The sequence below is a fragment of the Pipistrellus hanaki genome (assembly GCF_964339955.1).
Source record: "Pipistrellus hanaki genome assembly, chromosome: 6".
Taxonomy (NCBI): Eukaryota; Metazoa; Chordata; class Mammalia; order Chiroptera; family Vespertilionidae; genus Pipistrellus; species Pipistrellus hanaki.
This window is the reverse complement of record NC_140508.1, coordinates 60,922,435-60,943,492: the sequence shown is the minus strand read 5'-3', so window position 1 is coordinate 60,943,492 and position 21,058 is coordinate 60,922,435. Positions and strand designations below refer to the sequence as shown.

The 21,058-nt window shown below is 36.4% G+C and overlaps 2 protein-coding genes across 5 annotated transcripts in view; both read right to left on the bottom strand.

Annotated features, from left to right (window-relative positions):
• Window positions 1–21,058, bottom strand: part of VAPA (VAMP associated protein A) — a 38,993-nt gene that overhangs the window by 11,745 nt on the left and 6,190 nt on the right. For all 4 annotated transcript variants that reach the window (XM_084887768.1, XM_084887767.1, XM_084887765.1 and 1 more), the window contains exons 2-4: window positions 8,982–9,134; window positions 5,498–5,601; window positions 4,957–5,037 (exon numbers count right to left, since the gene is read on the bottom strand). In XM_084887768.1, the coding sequence (XP_084743894.1) occupies window positions 4,957–5,037; window positions 5,498–5,601; window positions 8,982–9,134 (338 nt within the window). The remainder of the gene's footprint in view (window positions 1–4,956; window positions 5,038–5,497; window positions 5,602–8,981; window positions 9,135–21,058) is intronic.
• On the bottom strand, window positions 14,778–17,488 carry LOC311624185 (translationally-controlled tumor protein-like). The gene has a single exon (XM_084887064.1). It carries the CDS (start codon window positions 15,341–15,343, stop codon window positions 14,825–14,827), a length of 519 nt encoding a protein of 172 aa, XP_084743190.1. The 5' UTR covers window positions 15,344–17,488; the 3' UTR covers window positions 14,778–14,824.

Sequence of the window (21,058 nt, the reverse complement as noted above, 5' to 3'; positions counted from 1 at the left end):
GTATAAGACCTGCTCACTACACCAACTTTAAGAAAAAAGTATTAGCAACTATGATAGCTACTGTATATCTATTTTGGATATGCTAACTAAATTTTAGACCCTAAATTCTGATGAACAACACTTTAAAATAAATGGGTAAGAAACCACTAACTGAATATGGACTTCTCCAGTGCCCTGAACACTAAATATGCCATCCTGAAAGTTTATTTGCATATTAAACTTGAAGTTGTCACAAAATAAACTGAATTGTTTCAATTAACATACCTTTTTTTTTTACAACACAGTACAAATACACCAAAATAAAAGAATAAAGGTTAATATCAAGTAATTCACTATAAAGCAGTCCTATATAATAAAGAAATAATATGCAAATTGACCCTCACTCCAACACACAAGATGGCCACACTCATGTGGTCAAAGACGGACCCCACAAGATGGCCAGCAGGGGAGGGCAGTTGTAGGCAATCAGGTCAGCAGGGGAGGGCAATTGGGAGAGACCAGGCCTGCAAAGAAGGGCAGTTGAGGATGACCAGGCCAGCAGGGGAAGGAATGCAGGGGAGGGCAGTTAGGGGCAATCAGGCCAGCAGGGGAGGGCAGTTGGGGCAATTGGGCCAGCAGGGGAGCAATTAGGTGTCGATCCACTGGCAGGAGAGTGGTTAGGGGCAATCAGGAAGGCAGGCAGGTGAGTGGTTGGGAGCTAGCAGTCCTGGATTGTGTGAGGGATGTCTCAATTAGAGAGGGTTGGGATCGGCTGGAGGACACTCACCCACGCTCCCCTGCCCGTACATGAATTTCAGGCCTCTAGTCATACGATAAAACTAAAAACTCTATTTTTAACATTTTTGTTAATCTTAAACATTTAGAAATATATTTTTCTTGAATAGGGGAATGTCACCTTTAATCAAGTCAGAATTCAGCTTTTATCAATAACTAGAGGCCCGGTGGATAAAATTTATGCACTTGGGGAGAAGGGAAGCAGGAGTCTCTCAGCCTGGCCTTTTGAAGTCCAGAAGCCCTCAGGGGATGTCTTATCCCAGTGCCCAAATTAGGGTCTTGAAATACCCTCTCCCACTAAAAGGAGCCAAAGCTTCTTGAAGAAATGGCTGATTCCAGGTCTAGGTCTTGTCATATTAGACATCAAGGAAATTACCAAAAACTACTAAGGTAAAAAGGACTCAGGAACCAATTTGATGAGGTTCCTACTAGCCAATCTGAGCACTAATAATGACAGTAACTGCAAGGAGTTGAAACAAAGATATGCTGAAGTTTATAACAAGACAGAAAAAGAGGGAAGAAGGCCTTGAAGGAGCAAGGGAGGCTTCCTGACAGTACATCATATCAGAGGGACACTAATGAACTCATTTTTTAAAAGTCTATAACTGAAGAGAAAGACTTGAACATTTATCCTGCCTTTACAAACGATGGCTGAATGAATAACCAAGTATTATTTGGGCACAAGTTTCTCTCTGTACGGGTACTCTACTAATATAAAGAAGCAGGAATGACAAATATCACTATTATGCAAACTTCAATGAATAGACCTAAACCATGTATTTTTTTAATTTCAACTCGACATTTTGGGCTTGATAATTAATTCTTCATTGCGGGGGGGCGGGGGGGGAGGGTTATCCTATGCATTGTTAGGCATTAATAACATATTAACACATTGCGAACCAGTAGTTTCATTGCTAGTTTTACCCAGTGGCCAGATAAGTTTCTATTGAATGAGTACAAAAAAAGTTTTACATAAATGTTAAAGGCACGCTTTAAAATTAAATACCCATTGCATTTTGAAGTTATTTATTCCATGTTCTTACAAACTAATATCTTTTTAAAGTATGATACTTTGTAAAATCCTATGTAATAGGAAGCGAGAATTCTCATGATCCATCCGCCATATGTTAAGCTTATAGGCTTGTTGGTAGTATTGTCATTAAACTGTTTTCCCTTTTATTAAAGTCCTTGTACTTGAAAGATACATACTGAAATACTTATAGATGCAGCTATATCACATCTGGAATTTGTCTTAAAACAATGGGAGATGAAAAGTAGTGAGATTTTATAAGATTAATAATAAACTGGTAACTGTTAAAACTGGCCATAGGTTCATAGGAATTCTATGTACTGTATACTGTTCTAAGGGTTAAAATAAAATGTTAATAAAACATTATCTTCAACAAATATTCCCTACAACATAATCAGTCAATAACTGTACCTCAAGTCCAAGTAGCTCAGTTAGTGCAAATACAATTTGCAGCTAGTTCATCCAGGCTCAAAATCAGATATTCTCTGGAGTACTCTGAAATTACTGAACAGACTTTAGGTTATTAAAAATACCTGGTCTAAAAATTTCCAGGAATAAACTACTTCTGCTCATGTTCCATGGTGTGAAACTCTGGGGACTACATTCAGTATTTATTCAAGGCATTTAGCAGATCCAAAACCACTTTCTTGAATTACTCTGGGCTACACCTATATGTAGATATATCTCCTACTCCGCTTTATAAGATTAAATAGCTAGAATTAACTATCATTTCCATCAACTTCTGGTTTGGTTTCCAAAACAGTGAAAACTACTCTTGATCAGCAGTATCAAATACTTGACTTCCAACCCCTTTCACACAATAATCTCAATTTTTCTGCTATTCAGAGCATAACAGAAGTCCAGATGAAAGACAGCTCTAAGTTTATTAAACTAGAGGCCCAGTGCACAAATTTGTGCACAGATGGGGTCCCTCGGTCTGACCTGAGCCCTCTCCCAATCCAGGACCCCTTGGAGGCTGTCAGACTGCTGATTTCGGCCCAATCCCTACATGCCAGGCTGAGAGACCCCACTGGTACACATGCAACAGCCCTCTAGTATGCAAATGAGATCTTTGGTTAACCTCTTCCTGCCCTTTCCCTCCCCCCTCTGAGATTCATCAGTCTGTTCCATGTTTCCATGCCTGTGCATTGAACATCTGCCCCCTGGTGGTCAGTGCACATCATAGTTACTAGTCGAATGGTGGAACGTCAGCTGGTCGCTTAGGCTTATAGAGATCATAATATAGAGATTGTTAAAAAAATAAATAAATAAATAAATAACATATATATAGAAAGAAAATATTCAAACATGTTTTTAAAATAAGTCAATTCATATTCCACAGAATTTCACTTTTTGGACTCTATCGGAAAAGCAGTACGTCAAAGAGATATCTGAACTCCATGTTTACATAGCACTACCTATCAAAGCAAAGACATGAAAATAACCTAAGTAGTCATTGACAGAAAAATGGTTAAAAAGTTGTGGTGTATCTACACATTATAGAGTATTATTCAGCCATAAAACAAATAAAAAAGAAGTAAATCCTGCTATTTGCAACAACATGGATGAACCTTGAGGGCATTATGCTACGTGAAATAAGAGAGGTAGACAAATACTGTATGATCTCACTAATATGTGAACTCATAAAAATAAACTCATAGAAAAAGAGATCAGATTTGTGGTTACTAGAGGTGGGAAATGGGATAGGGGACTTGGTCAAAAGATTAATTTAAACTTCCATTGTAAGATAAATAAGAATTGGGGATATAATATACATCATGATGACTATAGTTAACATTACTTCATGATATATTTGAAAACTGTTAAGAAAGTAAATCCTAAGAGTTCTTATCATAAGGGGGGGGGGGGGAAACTTTCCTTTTGCATTTGTATGAGATAATGAATGGTAACTAAGCTTAATGTGGCAATCATTTCACAATATATACAAGTCAGTCATTATGCTTAAATTTGTACAGTGATCTATGTCAACTATATCTCAAAACTGGAAAAAAAATAAAATGATAAAAACTTTGCAAATTATTGGCTTGCTAGCAGCCTAGCCAAAGAGAAAACAAGTTCCAAAAGGAAAGCATAAACATGCTAATCCCACTCTCTAGTAAGAATATATGCATTCACATTTTTTGTTTCAGGTAAATACCCCAAAATCCCCTTTAAAAGGCATTTTAAAGCAAAATAAATAATTTGATCAACACCTAATCACCATGCAGGGGCTTGTTCATTTCAACCTAAAGTAAAAGAGTAACAAAATAATCAAGCCTATGTATTTAATCTGCACATTTACTTATCAACAGGGCAAAGAGCCTCCAAATCAAGGTAACAGTCATATCAGATCGCAATCTAATAATTGTGACAAACAATTCTATTTATTCATATTATTTTATATATTAAGTCATCCATCCCCCCCCCCCCCAAAAAAAAAAATTTACCTTTCAAGCCCCCTACAATCACAGATAGGTTCAAATTTACATTTCAAAAGGGGAACACAAAAAGTGACCACAACCATTCTATACATTCAAACTGTTTTAAATCTATACACATAGATCCCTCAGTACCCCAAATTATATTTACCTCACACTAATCAAAAACCAACATAAAAATTACTTACATTAAAGAATAAAGTCAGATTAAAGACAGCAAGATATTTATAAATTATCTTACAGCAAACAACTTATAGTAAGAAAAAAAGAAAATCAAATGGATTTTGACCAAAATCAATAATAAGCAAAATACTCGGGAATAGCCAAACTTGGAATAAACTTGGAATAAACTGCTTTGTCCATCTAAACTAAACTTATTTTGTTTTATACTCAGGTTGCTGGTATATAGTTGCCAAAAAAGTGATTTAATTTGTTACTTAATTAAATTTATTCTAAAAAAGAACTTTAAATTGTGTAAGTGGAAAAATTTTGGTAAAATTAAATGGTTCTTCTCCATCAGGCAGCTTCAATGTAAAAGTATTTTTCTTCTTGAACAAACAAATATTATTAAAATGAACAGAGCATTTCAAGTTTTTTTAAACTAAGTACTGACTCTTATAAAGTGGAACAGCCATTACTACATACCAAAACAAAAGGAAAATTAGTCTCAAAGGAACGGAGAGCTTGTTAATAGCTTCCAATTTCCTTACTTACCAATTTATCATTTTCATTGGGCATTTCAAAAACACATCTCAATTTAGAATCCATTAATTCGTCAGGTTTTGCCTCTTTCCACTATAAACAAATAAAACCAAACGTGAGACAGAAGAGATATGACTGTGACAAATAGGTTTCACCTCAAGAGACAACTAAAAGATTAGTGTAACTGCTTAGAACAGAAGTGCTGTCTTTGGCTCAGCCAAGATGCAATACTGCATTGCACTCTGTATTGACCACCATACCACAGTTCTCTGGCAATGCCACAGAAATTTCTGAATAATCCTAAGAGCTACTATCACCACCATTAAAATCACACCACTAATATCTTCGCAGAGATTACAGGACTTTCTTCTTAGGAGCATTTCTAAAATGTTTCTAAAAAGTACTATTTCAAAATTCTTTCATTGTTACAGTTAGGATTATCTGTAATAAATAGACTTACAGATTTTTTTAAATTAGATTTCTCAACTAGTAATTAAACCCACAGTTTAAACAACATTCCCCAAAATAAATTCTGCTCAATTTCTATACTTACCACAGCTTCCATATCTGAAATGTTTGGTGGAGCAAAAATCGTCTGTACCATAAACTTGTGTTTACTCTTTTCATTAGGATCATAGTCAAAAGGCTGTAGCATTACTAAATAAAAAGAAAGAACACATTATATTGTCTTCTGCATTTGTTTGCTTCTTATTCATATTACCTGATTCACTAATGCTCAAATTTAAAGAAAACCAGAAGGCTTCAAGAAACCAAACACTAGATTATTTACATTTAGGATCCAGAATCAACTTTATATTTTACAATTATTTTTAAATTTTACACCTTTCTGATTTGCTAAATCTTTAACAACCTACAAAATAAATAAGTGGCTATTTAAAAAATAAGCATCAAGTTTATGACTGTCCCTCTAAACTTATGTTTGGGAAAGTTTTCAAAACTTTGTCAAGGTTAAGTATTATCCTGCAAGCTTGGATTAAATCTACTAAATTTTCTATTAAAACTAGTTAAAAATTTAGGCTTCCATTTTAGTATAGATAATATCTCTTAAAATTAGACAACTGAGTTATTTAAAGGAGAAATTCTAAGTAACTTAAAAACTCACTACATGTATTATTAGTAATCTAATATAACTAATGTTTTAATTGATTTTTTTTAAAATCCTTACCAGAGGATAGGTTTTTATTGATTTTAGGGAAGGGTGCGGGGGGGAGAAAAAGAGAAACATAGATGTGAGAAATGAACATTGATAGGTTGCCTCCCATATTCAACCTGACCAGAGATGCGTGCCCTGACAACCTAGATGCGTGCCCTGACCAGGAATCAAACCAACCACCAAGTCATCCAGCCAGGGCTAAAAATAGATTTTAAATAAACATCCTTTCAAGAGTTTGTCAATTTGTTTAAATCTGATTCTAAGAAAACAAAGTATACAAGGTCTCATGACGGTCTTATGATTCCTAGAATTTTTCTAGCATTCAAATAATTATATGCAATATTTTCCCAAGCATTTGTGATTGTCAGTAGCCTATAAAAGAGGGGTTTTTTAGAGACTCCTTGTGGTTCTAAGTCATGTTAAATTATATAATATGAATTTAATAATGATTGCATCAGCAATTATATAAAATATTGTGAAAAATTATTCTCCCACTAATATTTAGATTGTTTCTAAGATATACCAGTATATGCATTTCAATCCTTTTAGAAGACAAATACAACTAAGCAAACATGAAAAATATGAATTATATAAGCAAATATTATTTCTAAGCTATATCTGAGAGGTCCATCAACTTCCATCATGGTTAAAAAAAAAAAAATTCTAGACCAAATACATAGCAGCAGAAAATGCACAGGATAAATACCCAGAATCCAAATAAAGCACAATAAATGTCCATTAATACTCTTCACTGAGCAATCATTACAGGCTAGTCACTAGAAACTAGATAAAAAGATAACTTTAAACATGACTATGATCTGATGACAAATACACTCTAAGACTGCAAATAACAAGAAGAAGACAATCTTAAAATATCTATACTAATAAAAGGATAATATGCTAATTAGATCAGGAGACTTTCTGGAGGTCCTTCCAGACAAAGCCATGGAGGCGGGGCTGAGGTAGAGGTGGTTAGGAGGGAGAAGGCCAGCAGAGGGGGACAGTTGAGGGCGAGCAGGCTGGCAGGCAGAGTGGTTAGGGGTGATTAGGCAGGCAGATGAGTGGTTAGGAGCCAATGGTCCTGAATTGCGAGGGATGTCCGACGGTTTAGGCCCAATCCCAGCAGTTGGACATCCCCCAAGGGGTCCCAGATTGGAGAGGGTGTAGGCTGGGCTGAGGGACACCACCCCTCATGCACAAATTTTGTGCACTGGGCCACTAATATATATAAAAAGTGTTGGGGAGGGTGGGTGTAGAATGAGTATATAAGTATAGGCAGTCAATCAGGGAAAGTTACTAGAAAAAATTTAGTTTGAGTGACTCCTCATATGGAAAAGCACTACACTGAAAATTGGAAGAGCTAAATTCGAATGGGAGGAGAGAGATCTCGGGGCAAATAATAGTGTGTCTGGAATTTTTAATAAGTCATGTGTTCAATACAAGGGGTTCATGTGAGAGAAAATGCTTTGAGAAGTACATAATTTTTAAAGAAACATTATTATAGTAAAGCTTCAACAATCTAGAACTCTCAAAGAAAAAATCATTCTGAATAGTTTTATGGACTCCTAGGGATAGATATATAACTGTTTGCACCCAATACTATTTTTAATACAAGTAGAAATAATTGTTTTCTTCCAATTTAACTAAAGGCTTAAAGATTTAGCCAGAAACTTCCAGAATGCATGTCATTGCTTTATTTTATTTCCCATCTATTTCCCCCAGGAACTGATGACCTGAACAAATATGAAAGCATTCCTTCCAGGCCACAATACCATAAAACTCACTAAAAAACATATTTTCTAATTCCTCCTTGGTTTTTGATTCTAGCTATACTAAGGATTCTAGCTATAGTATATACTAACAACTCTGACTATGGTTTGTCCTCTTCTGTCTTTGCAGTCAGGTGCTACTTCTAAATATTTTCAATGGGTGTGCTCTAGGCTCTCGCTCTTTATATAATTTGTTATTGTGGACTTGAATACTTATCAGGAACGCCCAGGCATGTGTGTGTATTTTTAAGGTACATGTCTAGGACATGTCCCCAGAGATTCTGATCTGGAAGGGTCCATGTGTGTTCCTGCTCTCTGTTGTTATGGCACACAGTGAACAATGAAAACCACTGCTAAAAATAAGAGTAAATGGTCTCTTGTGAGACCCGAGAGGTTCTCATACTTGCTTCCTATTTCTCAGCTATGTTAGAAAGTACTGTCTTGGAAAGTCTAAGGAAAGAAAGGAACATTTTATAGAGGGCATTAATTATGGCATCAGCACAGACTCCATGGCAAGGGAAAGCAATTCATATATGGAAGGAACAGGTATACTCCTGGGACTACAAGTAAACACAAAAGGAAGTAATAAAAATAGTTTTCAAGCACAGAGCACTGTTTACAATGAAAAGCAGAAATGCTCATTTAATTTGATACAACTGGCAAAAAGAGGCATTATATATTTTAAGCAAAAGATTTCGAATACATCTATAGTTGCATATAACATGTAACAATAGCTAGAGATCTGAATTAGAACGATCAATAACAAAAACAAAGTAGTATTTCAAAGATACAATAATGAGGGCACAGAATATAGTAATGAACTACAGAAATAAAGATACAAACTGAAGATACAAAATTTAAATTGACAATTGCTTATAAAATGACTACATAACACCCATCACTAGTAAGGGTGAGAAATTTCTGCAACTGTCTGCATATATATACTAAGAGAACAGGACATCACTTAAATAAAAGCAAAGTCAGAATAACTTTAAAACTTCCTTCTTCACCCAGATTAAAGCCTATTAATTAAAAACAAGTTAAAAATAATCATAAAATTCAAAATTGTTTAAATTCTGGATATAATGTGCTACCTGAAACAGTCACAGTCAACCCTGGGTCAATAATTCCACTGTTGGGCCTCACACAGTATCGACGAGGTGCTGTAGTCTTCACTTTGAAACATACTTTTCTATCCGATGGATTTCGCAATTTAAGATTTGTAGTGACTACATCTGTGAAGGGGCCTGTAAGTTTCAAAAACAGGAGGGGAAAAAAAATTAATTTGAATTGTCCCACACACACAGAATTCAAAACTAAATGTTTATAATCTGAATTTTATATAAAGTACATATATTAAAATCTGTGTACATAAATATACCAAATGACTACTTTTCTCATAAAGTGGTAGACTTACAAATAAATTTTACTTTCTTCTTCATTCTTTACCATATTTGGTGGAATTTTTACATGAGCATTTATTATTTCTATCAAATCAAAGTATTCTGAAAGTTTCAATTCACGAAATAAAGTCCACAATTGTAATCTTACTAGAGGCCTGGTGCACAAAATTCATGCATGGGGGGAGTAGGGGTTCCCTCAGCTCAAGATGCACCCTCTCCAATCTGGGGCCCCTTGGGGAATGTCCAACTGCCAATTTAGACCCAATCCCAGGAAGCAGGCCTAAACCGGCAGTCGGACATCCCTCTCACAATCCTGGACCGCTGGTCCTAATCGCTCACCTGCCTGCCTGCCTGTCTTCCTGGTCACCCCTTACTGCCCCCTTCCCCCCTTCAGCCTGGTCACCCCCAACTGCCCCCCTCTGCTGGTTTGGTCATCCCTAACTGCCCCCCCCCCCCGCCAGTCTGGCCTACCCCAACTGTCCCCCCTGCCGGCCTGGCTGTCCCCACCTGTCCCACCTGCAGACCTGGCTGTACCAAACACACACACACACACCCCCCCCCCCGCTGGTCTGGTCGCCCCCAACTGCCTCCCTCGCAAGCCTGCTCGCCCCCAACTGCACCCCCTCCCCCACGAGCCTAGTCACCCCTAACTGCCCCCCCTCACTGACGTGATCGTCTCTTACGCGCCCCCCCCCCCAATAGTCGCCCCCAACTGCCCCCCCTGTCGGTGGTTGGCCCTCACAGCCACCCCCCACCCGCCAGCCTGGTCGCCCATGCAGCCTGCTGTTCAGTCGTTTGGTCGTCCCTCACTAACTCCCCTGCTGGCCTGGATATGAGCAGCCATCTTGTGAGGGTGTGAAGGTCAATTTGCTTATTACCTCTTTATTATATAGGATAGTAGGTTAGTACCACATTACAGGATTTTCCAATGGTCTGCAAACTGGTGACAATCTTTAAACATTCTTTACTGAGCCAACTACAAAAATCTCTACATTTGAAGATACTATATCCAATGACAACAGTGCTCTTGCTTCACCTCAATTAGTTTGATTCACTCACGAACATAGTTGTTAAGTATTTATTATGACCACTGTGTCTAATACTCTAGATACAAAGTTTTTAAGCTTTGGTTCTATTCACGACCCAAAATTACAGAACAAAGAATCCAAAAAAGTGACCTAGTTCTGCCTGAATTAATATATCCTAAACCATTTTTAAAAAAATATATTTTATTGATTTTTCACAGAGAGGAAGAGAGATAGATAGAGAGCTAGAAATGTCGATGAAAGAAACATCAACCAGCTGCCTCTTGCACACCACACCCCCTACCGGGGATGTGCCCGCAACTAATGTACATGCCCTTGACCGGAATCGAACCTGGGACCTTTCAATCCGCAGATCGACGCTCTACCACTGAGCCAAACCGGCTTCGGCCTAAACCATTTTTTAAAGATATGTTTTTACTGATTTTAGAGAGAAAGGATGAGAGAGGGAGAGAGAAACAATTTGAGAGAGAGACATCAATGGACTGTCTCCTGCACACCTCCTACTGGGGATGGAGCCTGCAACCTGGGCATGGAATTGAAATCAAAGACAATTATTATAAAGATTTTCCTTTATTTAAATTAACAAGAATATGCATGCCTTCAAGCAGATCTGCCTAATGCAATGAGAGGAAAAGAAATAAATCTCAAATGTAAAGTCTTTAAAAGGAACTTACTTATTTCAAGTCCTAGGAAAGGAAATCATTTTAGCCTATTGAGTTATAAATTATTTTCTAACAAAGAGTTGGAACTAGGATGAGATTATGAAGATTTTGAAGAACATTAGAAGAAAATATATAAAGGCAGAGAAACAGAGAAAAAATTAATGTAAAAATAGCATGTCTTTTGGGGGGAAAGGTAAATAGTATACAATATACAGGTGGAACAAAAGTAGGTTAGTTTTTATATAGAAAATAGTATAATAATTAATAATACAACTATAAACTCTCTTTCCCACACTCAACTGTAGACCTACTCCCCACTCTCCACCCCTTACATATGAAGTGCAATCTTTCGATTTGCTTTACTTTAATTATATGGTCAAGTTAATAATTCAATTTGTATATTATTTTCCATCCTTTGTTCTTCTTTAATCCCAACTGCTTGCATTTTTTATGAGATGATTAACAATTCTATCATACACTGGCATGTTAAAGAAAACAACACCAATCTGTCCATTTTGTCACATGAATTCATTCACAAAATGGTTGGCTATCGACACATTTTAAACTACTAATAGAAATAGGAGTCTTATAGACATAGATCCCATTTCTTAACATTCTCCAAGTCCAAAAACTACTGCAGATAATTGAAACTGTATAAAATTTTATAGGGCTATTTCAACTAGGACTTTAACATGAAAAAAGAAACAACTCACAAAATTTTATAACAAAATTATGTAAAAGTTTTTAAATTTTAAATTCAAATTTTCTAACTCCCCAATTAAGAAATATATCAATTATCAAAAATAAGGTAAAATAGAATTTTTAAACTAATTTAGAAAACAAATGTGTCATTTTTCATCAACATGTGAATTCTGGAGTACTTAAATTTTATATTGCCAGCAGGACTTACAAAGATTTAGCATCTACACATAAAATTGCAAACTACCTAAAGATGAAGATAATATGTTAAAAGAAAAAAACTCCATCAATTTAGAACAAAATTCTTAACTGGATATGTTAGCCTGGTCAGTAAAATTATCTAGAATAAACCCACCTAATAAGTGATTTTGAGATTTTCTGCTCCATTATGTTCCTCTAACCAAGCCTCTCAATATGGGTTGCTGCCACCAGGCAGTTCAGAGTCTAAGCCATTTTCCTGGAAAATTAGCAATTACTGATGACCATCAGCAGAATAACCAGATTTAATAGCTATTAAGAGATCTTGAGAAGAAAGACATTATCTGGTCTGCTTTTTTGGGTCACAGAACCCTCTGAGAATCTCAAATTTCTGCAGACCCCAGAAAAACATACAAAGACAAATATTCACAACTATTTTACACTGAATTTTAGGGGGTAAGAGTGAGATAAGGAGATTAATAGAGGTGGGAAGGACCCTTGAAGGCTGCAGGTTAAAAAGACCTAATAAAAATCTATCTTTAACAACTCTCAAAAACAGAGGGGAAAAATCCACATAATTCAATTGCTATGAAACAATTCTAAGTCCCAGAATAATACTATCCCTGTCGGTTGTTTTTGCCTGGCATTATGACTAGGTGGTACTGTTGTTGGGGAAAATGGACCAATATGGTAGACATCCTGCAATGCCAGGGCAGACCATACAATGAAGTAATAATATGCTAATTCCACCAAATTTTCAAATACCCCTCTAAAAATTCATACTGATGAAAAAACCTTTTTCAAATTTACCTCTTGTGAAAAACGGGGGGAAAAAATGTTCTCTTTCTTCCAAAAGTTTAAAAGCAAGTTTACTATTATCAAAAAATTATTCTAACAACTGCAATGTCACTCATGATATTTGAATCATCATTACAACATATCTGTAACACTCAACAGAGATTTGTAAGTGGCATGTTCACGATTCTATCCATATGCATATTCTTATTTTTGCCATTACAAAAATGTTAAAGCAGTCAGCCCTCTATTCAGATATGTCTCTTGTCTTACTTTTCTTTTTTTAAAATATTTTATTGATTTCAGAGAGGAAGGGAGAGGGAGAGACAGAAACATCAATGATGAGTGAGAAGCACTGATCGGCTGCCTCCTGCATACCCCACACTGGGGTTCGAGCTCACAATTCCATGCCCCAACCGGAATTGAACTGTGACCTCCTGGTTCTTAGGTGGACACTCAACCACTGAGCCATGCCAGTCGGCTTGTCTTACTTTTCTTAAATGCAAATTTATCCTACATAATAAAAGCCCAGCGACCAAATGGCAGAACAACCAGACGACCAATCGACCAGTCACTTTAACGCACACTGACCATCAGGGGAAAGACACTCAACGCACGAGCTGCCCCCTGGTGGTCAGTGCATTCCCACAGTGGGAGCACCGCTCGGCTGACCAGGATGGCCCATCAGACATCCCTCGAGGGATCCCAGATTGGAGAGGGTGCAAGCTGGTCTGAGGGACACACACCTCATGCACGAATTTTGTGCACCAGGCCTCTAGTGTGTTAATAATCTTTACTAATTGAATGACTTACCCTCTTCAATGCTTACATAATTAAATCTTTAAGAAAAACAAATTAGCTCGGCTGATGTGGCTTAGTGGTTGAGCATAGATCCATGGTCCAAGAGGTCACTGGTTCAATTCCAGGTGGGAGCACATGCCCAGGTTGTAGACTCAATCACCAGTAGGGGGCGTGCAGGAGGCAGTCAATCAATGATGTTTCTCATCATTGATGTTTCTATCACCATCTCCCTTCCTCTCTCCCAAAAATCAGTAAAAACATGTTAAAAAAGCAAAAAGTAACGGTTCCAAATAGCCAAGATAGGGATTAACTTAATAGAGAAAGGTGGTAGTAACTAGGAAAGGGTAGAAGGAGAGCTCTGGAATGCTGGCCAAGTTCTTGTCCTGAGCACTGGTTACATGAGCATTTACTTTTGATAATTCCTTACATAGTTTTCCTTTATACAAAACAAACTTGTAATTCCTTTTAGAAAAGCTAACCCATAGACACATACAATAAAGTGACAGAGGGAAGGGGTCTGGGGCTGGGTGGAGGTAGGAGGGACATCTATAATAGCATCAATAATAAAAATAAAGTTACAAAAGACACCAAAACCTTTTTTTCTTTTAAAGAAGAAAATCCTGTCATTTGTCCAACATAGATGCTTAATTACTAGAATAATCCACTTTAAAGTTATCTGATAGTATACTAGTCACCAATCACAAGAACCACCTGATACACATACTTCCTATGTTAGAGATGAAATTTCAGTTTATATGTAAGAAAAGTCCATAAAATATTTGCAATCTTTTATGGGGGAGAGAGAGAACTACAATCAAAATAACTCAATCTTTTAATTACATGGGTTGTCCTCTCCTTTTTTTTTCTTTCCAAATTTAAATGCATTTTATTTTTATCATAGACAACCTACATGACATGTTTCCTTCTTAAAAACAATGCCTCCACTCCAAATGAATCAAGATCAAAATAAAAGAAGAGCTCAAGATAACATCAGTCCCATTTGTCCTAAGCTTGGTGTGTGGATGAAAAGCAGCAGCCAGCCGAGACCGGTTTGGCTCAATGGATAGAACGTCGGCTTGGAGACTGAAAGGTCCCTGGTTCGATTCCGGTCAAGGGCATGTACCTTGGTTGCGGGCATATCCCCAGTGGGGGGTGTGCAAGAGGCAGCTGATCGATGACTCTCTCTCATCGATGTTTCTAACTCTCTATCTCTCCCCCTTCCTCTCTGTACAAAATCAATAAAATATATTTTTTTTTTAAAAAAAAAAAAAGAAAGAAAAGAAAAGCAGCAGCCAGTTACGATGACAGGCGATAGAGCAAACTGCTCAATTTGTTAACATTTTTCCATTTCTAAACCATCCTTAAAGAAAATCACATATGGGGTCACACCATCCTCACTGAAGTCCAGCAGAGCAACCATGCCATCTGGATTCATGTTCTCACCAATAAAGAACTGGTAGTTTTTGAAATTGGCAAGGATGTGCTTGATTTGTTCTGCAGCCCCTGTCATAAAAGGTTTTACTCTTTCTGGTCTCTGTTCTTCAAGCTTCCCTTTGATTGATTTCATGTAATCTTTGATGCACTTCTTGTAGGTTTCTTTTGTGAAGCTGGTTTCCTGCAAGTGATGGTTCATGACAATGTCAACACCAGTGACTACTGTGCTTTCGGTACCTTCACCCTCAGGGCCTTCAGCGGAGGCATTTCCACCAATAGTCGAGTCATCAATGTTACCCTCCGTCCTACTGACCATCTTCCCCTCTACCTCCAGGCTCAGCCTGTCTGCGATCTCCCGGATCTTGTAGATAACGGAGAACATCTCATCAAGGCTGATGAGGTCCCAGTAGATGATCATGATGGCGGCGCTGCCTTAGGACCACGGAGCTTGGTGGGAGCGTGGTGCAGCGGCAGCCAGAGTGGCGCTGGGGGGGAGGAGGGAGTGGGCAGAAAAGCTGTCCTCTCTTTTAGTAACCTTTTTAAAAGACTATAACATTTCCTGTCACTAAGTATTCTGTCCTCGCTCCACTTACAAATGTCATTGCCAATAAGCCAAAATCCTATTCCAGGTCCCAAATCCTATCAGACAGGAATATAACATATACAAATATGGCCCCTGTATAAAAAAGAGCTGGCCATACAAAAAAATAAAATTGGAACCTGAAATTTCAAAGGTAAGAAAAAGTTAGGGTAGTTCACTCAGAAAGGAGATCCTAAAGTGGACTATCCTGTTTCCTTTACATAAAATGCCCTTTATATTCAGCTTTTATATTAAAATTCTAGTATTCAGTTATGACTTCTTACTAAATAATGGGAACTTTATTGTCCCATTATAGTTAATTCATATACTCTGTGACATCCATTTAGGCTAGTTACTCAGAGGCCTGTTGAGAGACAATGCTCTATGGGTCTCTAGCATTTCTGCATGTTATTGTCCACACCTCCCAATCTTAAAAGGAACCCCTTTAAACTAAGAACAGCTAACAATAAAGCCATTTTGAATAAACAATTTTTTGAATGATTATCATCTATTCATATTTTGATGTAAATTGAATTAAGAGTTTTCTTGAATGCCAAGCTAAGTTTAGTTGGAAAGAAAATTGACTTGGGAGAAATAAGAGTTCAGTTGACTTTCCCCCCCAACATTTTGAAAATTTTCAAAAAAAGAAATTGAAATAACTGCACAGTGAAAAATCATATCCAATTACCTCAATTCTAAAATTAACATTTTGTTCTAATTACTTTGAGATAAACAATCTATCCATCTCTGTCTGCTCATCTATCCAGCTTACTTTTTTTACGCATTCTAAAGATATTAGTACACTCACTCCTAAAAACCTAAGCAGGTATATCAACTTGAGTTCAATATTTGGTTTCTGTGAAGAGAATAAAATTTTAACTCAGGATAAAAAGTGGTATACAGTTTACAGCATTTCAGAATAAACTGGCAATGCACAAGAACATTTAATTCATAAACTCTTGTAACATCCATTTAGGCTACTCAGAGGCCTGTAGAGAGACAATACTCTATGGGTCCCCTAGCATTTCTGCATGTTTTTTCAAGTAGAGACACTGACAGTTTTTATGCACACTATCTTTTTAGGAATATATTAAATAGTGAGCAGTCTTGGGAAATAATTTCTTCCTTCTGGAGAGAGGGTAGGTTTGTGTACTGTCCTATATACTAAATAAGCTTCCTATGGAAAAAGTCAGGTAGCTTTCCATGCCACCCGTTTTGAAAGATTCAAGTTCCCTGAATTCAAGGTTTCTCAACTCTGATGAAAACCCACCATAAAGGTAGCATCCGCCTAAACTGAAACCCTTTGTGTTGTGGCCATGGAACTTGAGGGGGCAATGGAAACCAACACAAATACAAGCTCATCCTGCTCACAGGCCATGAATAATGGCCTTTGTCTCTAAACCTAGGAGTCCTGTTCATGTCTTCTACCAACACCCACAAAATTGTAGCAGGCTAAAATTTCAGATCCTCCAGTTCTTGACAAGGTTTTTCTGAGTTCTTGGCTATGAATGAGGTACAGACTGAGTTAGTGAACTCTAAATAATTAATACCAGAAAGTGCAATGCACCAAAGCATAAATCTTTGAAGAGAAACATGGCTGACCATACAATTCACATGGCACATAATCTATACCTCTCTCATAGCACTTTTCGCTTTCTTTTATTATTTATGCACATCTTATCTTACCCAACTAAACTATGAGCCCTTTGTGAAGAAATATTCAACTCATCCCTGAATGAACTGGAATAATTAACACAGGCCTAAAGTTATAGCAGCTGCTAACACATTTGTTGAGTGAATATACACTGGAAGTATGGCAGAATAGTCACATTAATACTTTTAAACAATATACAACAAAAACTATCAAAAGCATGCATGTTTTGTTTCAAATGCTATGACTCTAGGTGTTCATAAATCATTTATTCCAACATTATGTGTTTCTTCATCCTTGCCTTAACTAAAACAGCATTAAGTAAAAATTCTAATGAGTAAGGCTAGATGCTCAACTCAACTCAACTAATATAATACTATTTATATTAGTATATAAATAATGTAACTGTAGTAATGCAATGATGACTACTTCAATGTTGACATAAGTTTTAGTAAATTAACAGCTGTATCGATGATTAAAACAATTTTGCAGTTACATAAGGGTTATGTTGCTTAATAGTGTCATTTAAGGCTTTACCCTTTAAAGTAAAGTAGGTAAACATTAAGTATTGATTATATAATTAGAAGGGTCTTTTAAATGTGTATATATATTAGCTTAATTTGTTCGTAAAGCCTTTTATTAGTAAAGTCTTGGGGAGGAGAGAAGACTGAAAAGATTCTTCTGAAAATTTTATCTTCTGAGAACATTGTTCAATAGGTTTTTAGCAATAGGAATAGAACTCAGAAAACAAGACCAAACAATTCATCTTCCCATATAAGTTATAAAAGTAAAATTTTGTCAAAGAGAAAATGAATTAAACAAAAAACACCATGATGTTCTTAAATGTATGGTAGTCACTGCAATTCATGTCAGATTACCCAAATACTAAAAAATATATATGTAAGTATAAATAAATATAAATATATACAGAGGGAATATATATGGATATGTATATGTACAAAATAAAAAGCTGTGAAAATGCAGGCTTGTATTCTTATTACATTGTAAACTCATATAGCAAAGCCCTCTCATATTAATGATTCTTATCTTTTCAAGTTATTGTTGAAAGTATTACGTATGCCTCCCCTTCCCCCTACCCCTTTAACCCTCTCTACCCTGCTCTCTTCCCATCCCCCCACACCTCTCCCCAGGCTTTCACTGGACTATTGTCTGTGTCCATGGGATATGCATATAAATTCTTAGTTAATCTCTTCCCTCCCCCCTCTGGGATTCGTCAGTCTGTTTCATGCATGCTTCCATGTCTCTGGATCTATTTTGTTCATCAGTTTATTTTGGTTATTAGATTCCCCTTTTAAATTAACATCTCTATTTTTAAAACTGGTAAGTGAATCAAATCATGTCCTTAAAAAGCTCCAATACTGCCCTACTGGGTTAGCTCAGTGGATAGAGCATCAGGCTTTGGGCAGAAGGGTCCTGGGTTCAATACCAGTCAAAGGCACATGCCTGAGTTGTGGGCTCAATCCCCAGAAGGGGGGCATGCAGGAGGCAGCCTATCAATGATTTTCTTTCATCACTGATATTTCTGTCACTCTCCTACCTTCCTCTCACTGAAATCAATAAAAATATTTTTTAAAAAGCTATAATACAAATAACTTTTCATTCATTTAAATCTAAGTTTTGAAAATAATACCAACTGTTCTTAATAACCTAGTTATAGAGAATATCCGAAATGCCAGAAAAAAAGCAGCTAAGCAAACTATGTTATATTAATGACACATAAGTCATCAAAAATGATATCTATATGGATGTGTCGTCTATAAAAATTAAAGACACTGGTCTAGATTACTTTTATAAAGTAGATTATGTGTCACAATCAAAGTTGAACAACTGCACAAGTCATAAAGTTCAATCTTGTTTAAGCAAGGAATTTTATTATTAAGCATAAACTCATATATAAGACATTATAAAGATATAAATAAGCAATCTCAATGACACAGGAAATGAAGTATAACTGGCCTCACTAGAAGAGACTGCATTCAGGGGAAACTCATTACTGGGACCACAAAATCTCTTCTGCTTTTCTCTCCCTCTTCTCTCAACTAGCTTGCTTCTACTTGCACATTACTCAAATCTGTCAGTCACTGTCTCCAAGCCTATGTGACTTTAAAAGTCTAAAGCCTATCATCATCTATAGTTGTATTTAAAGTAAGAGCATCAAAATTTTGACAAGTCAGTCATCAGTATATATACTGGCTGACCTTGGGTTAGGTGCCCACCACTAAGCCAATCAGCATTGTCTGGGAGAAGAGGGGTCCTATAAATTTTTTGCCTCTTTATACTCTGGGCACGGTCCATTCCCAGAGAAATATTTCCAAACAAATCTATCATATTTCTCACAAGAGGCTAACAAAAAGAGTTCAATAAAATTTAAAACATATATATGTACAGTTAGGATTTGTGAACAGTTACAGGACAGTTATAAATATTTGCTTTCAGATAAACATGGCTTTTCTACTTGTCTTTATAGGCCTTGATTTATGAAATGTTACTACATGGTTATGAACATTAGCCTTGTTTCCCATTTACCTTTACATATCTTCCCTTATTGTTTAAAAAAAAAAAAACAAAAAACAAAAAAACAAATACCACTTAAGACTATGTAAGGGCTAATTAATGAAAAATTAAATTAATTTAGGAAGGACAAATGAGACCAAAGGCAGCAAGTCTAAGAGTAAAATAATTTGTTTCCTCTATTACAAAAAGCACTGAATGTTCATTGTAAAAATCTTGGAAAACCCAGAAAAGTAAAAATATAAAAACAAAAACCACCCAAACCCTAAAGTAGAGCAAATGCTCACTAACATTTTCTTCCCAAATTTTTTTCTTGCACGTATACCATAAATGGGCTCATATTTATGCAACTTTTCAATGTAAGGACAAGGCTATTACCACCAGTCAACTTAACATTACTAAAAGTAAGACAATCAGCCCAGCAGGTGTGGCTCAACGGTTGAGTGTCAAACTTTGAACCAGGAGGTCATGGTTCCATTCCCGGTCAGGGCACATGCCCAGGTTGCAGGCTTGATCCCTAGCAGGGGGCATGCAGGAGGCAGCTGATCAATAATTCTCTCTCATTGTTGATGTTTCTCTCTCCCTCTCCCATCCTCTAAAATCGATAAAAATTTATTTTTTTAATGAAAAAGGTAAAGCACAAAGAATAAACAATGTATCTACAGACTAGACTCTCTTCACAATTTTGTAGTTCCAGAAAAGGGATGGAATTTTCAGCTCTTATTATCACACTATATAGTATTTACACTCACATAATGGATGTATTACTATCCATCCATTTTTAAAGTGAGAGATAGGACCAGGTGATTTTTTTGGATCTTATTCTGGTCCTAAAGATAGTAAAAATATATGACAGTTGAGTACAAAAAGAAAACATTTTTCTATGAAGTGGGGAAATATCATAAATAATTAGGAAACCTTAATTAAATTCTTTAAAGTTTGAGGTTTTGATATTGTTAATGTTGATAATTTTGTTGTTGGGTTGCTGTACTAAGCTACCTTTTAAATTTCCTTTAAGTAAGATCTTCCTTAATCAAGCAGAGATGGTCTGTGAAGAAAGTCTAATCTGTTAGCAAGCAACCTTTTTTCTCAGAGGCTCTTCCTGACCTTTTTTCTGTTGCTTTTATATCTTATCTTGACTGGCCTGCCTTTCAGAGGGGACAGTAGTTCATCTAGGATGGATCTTGCTTTCTTTCAACCGTAAAAAAGTTGTTTTAAAAGAAAAAAAAATGTTTTCTGGCTTATAGTGTACAGACAACAAAATATAATATTATTTTGTATTTCTACTAAAAAATCCTTGTAAAAAAATTAAGTGTAAGAGAGGGGCTGTTATTTGCAAATGCTTGTCTACCAGGTTTATTATAAATGAA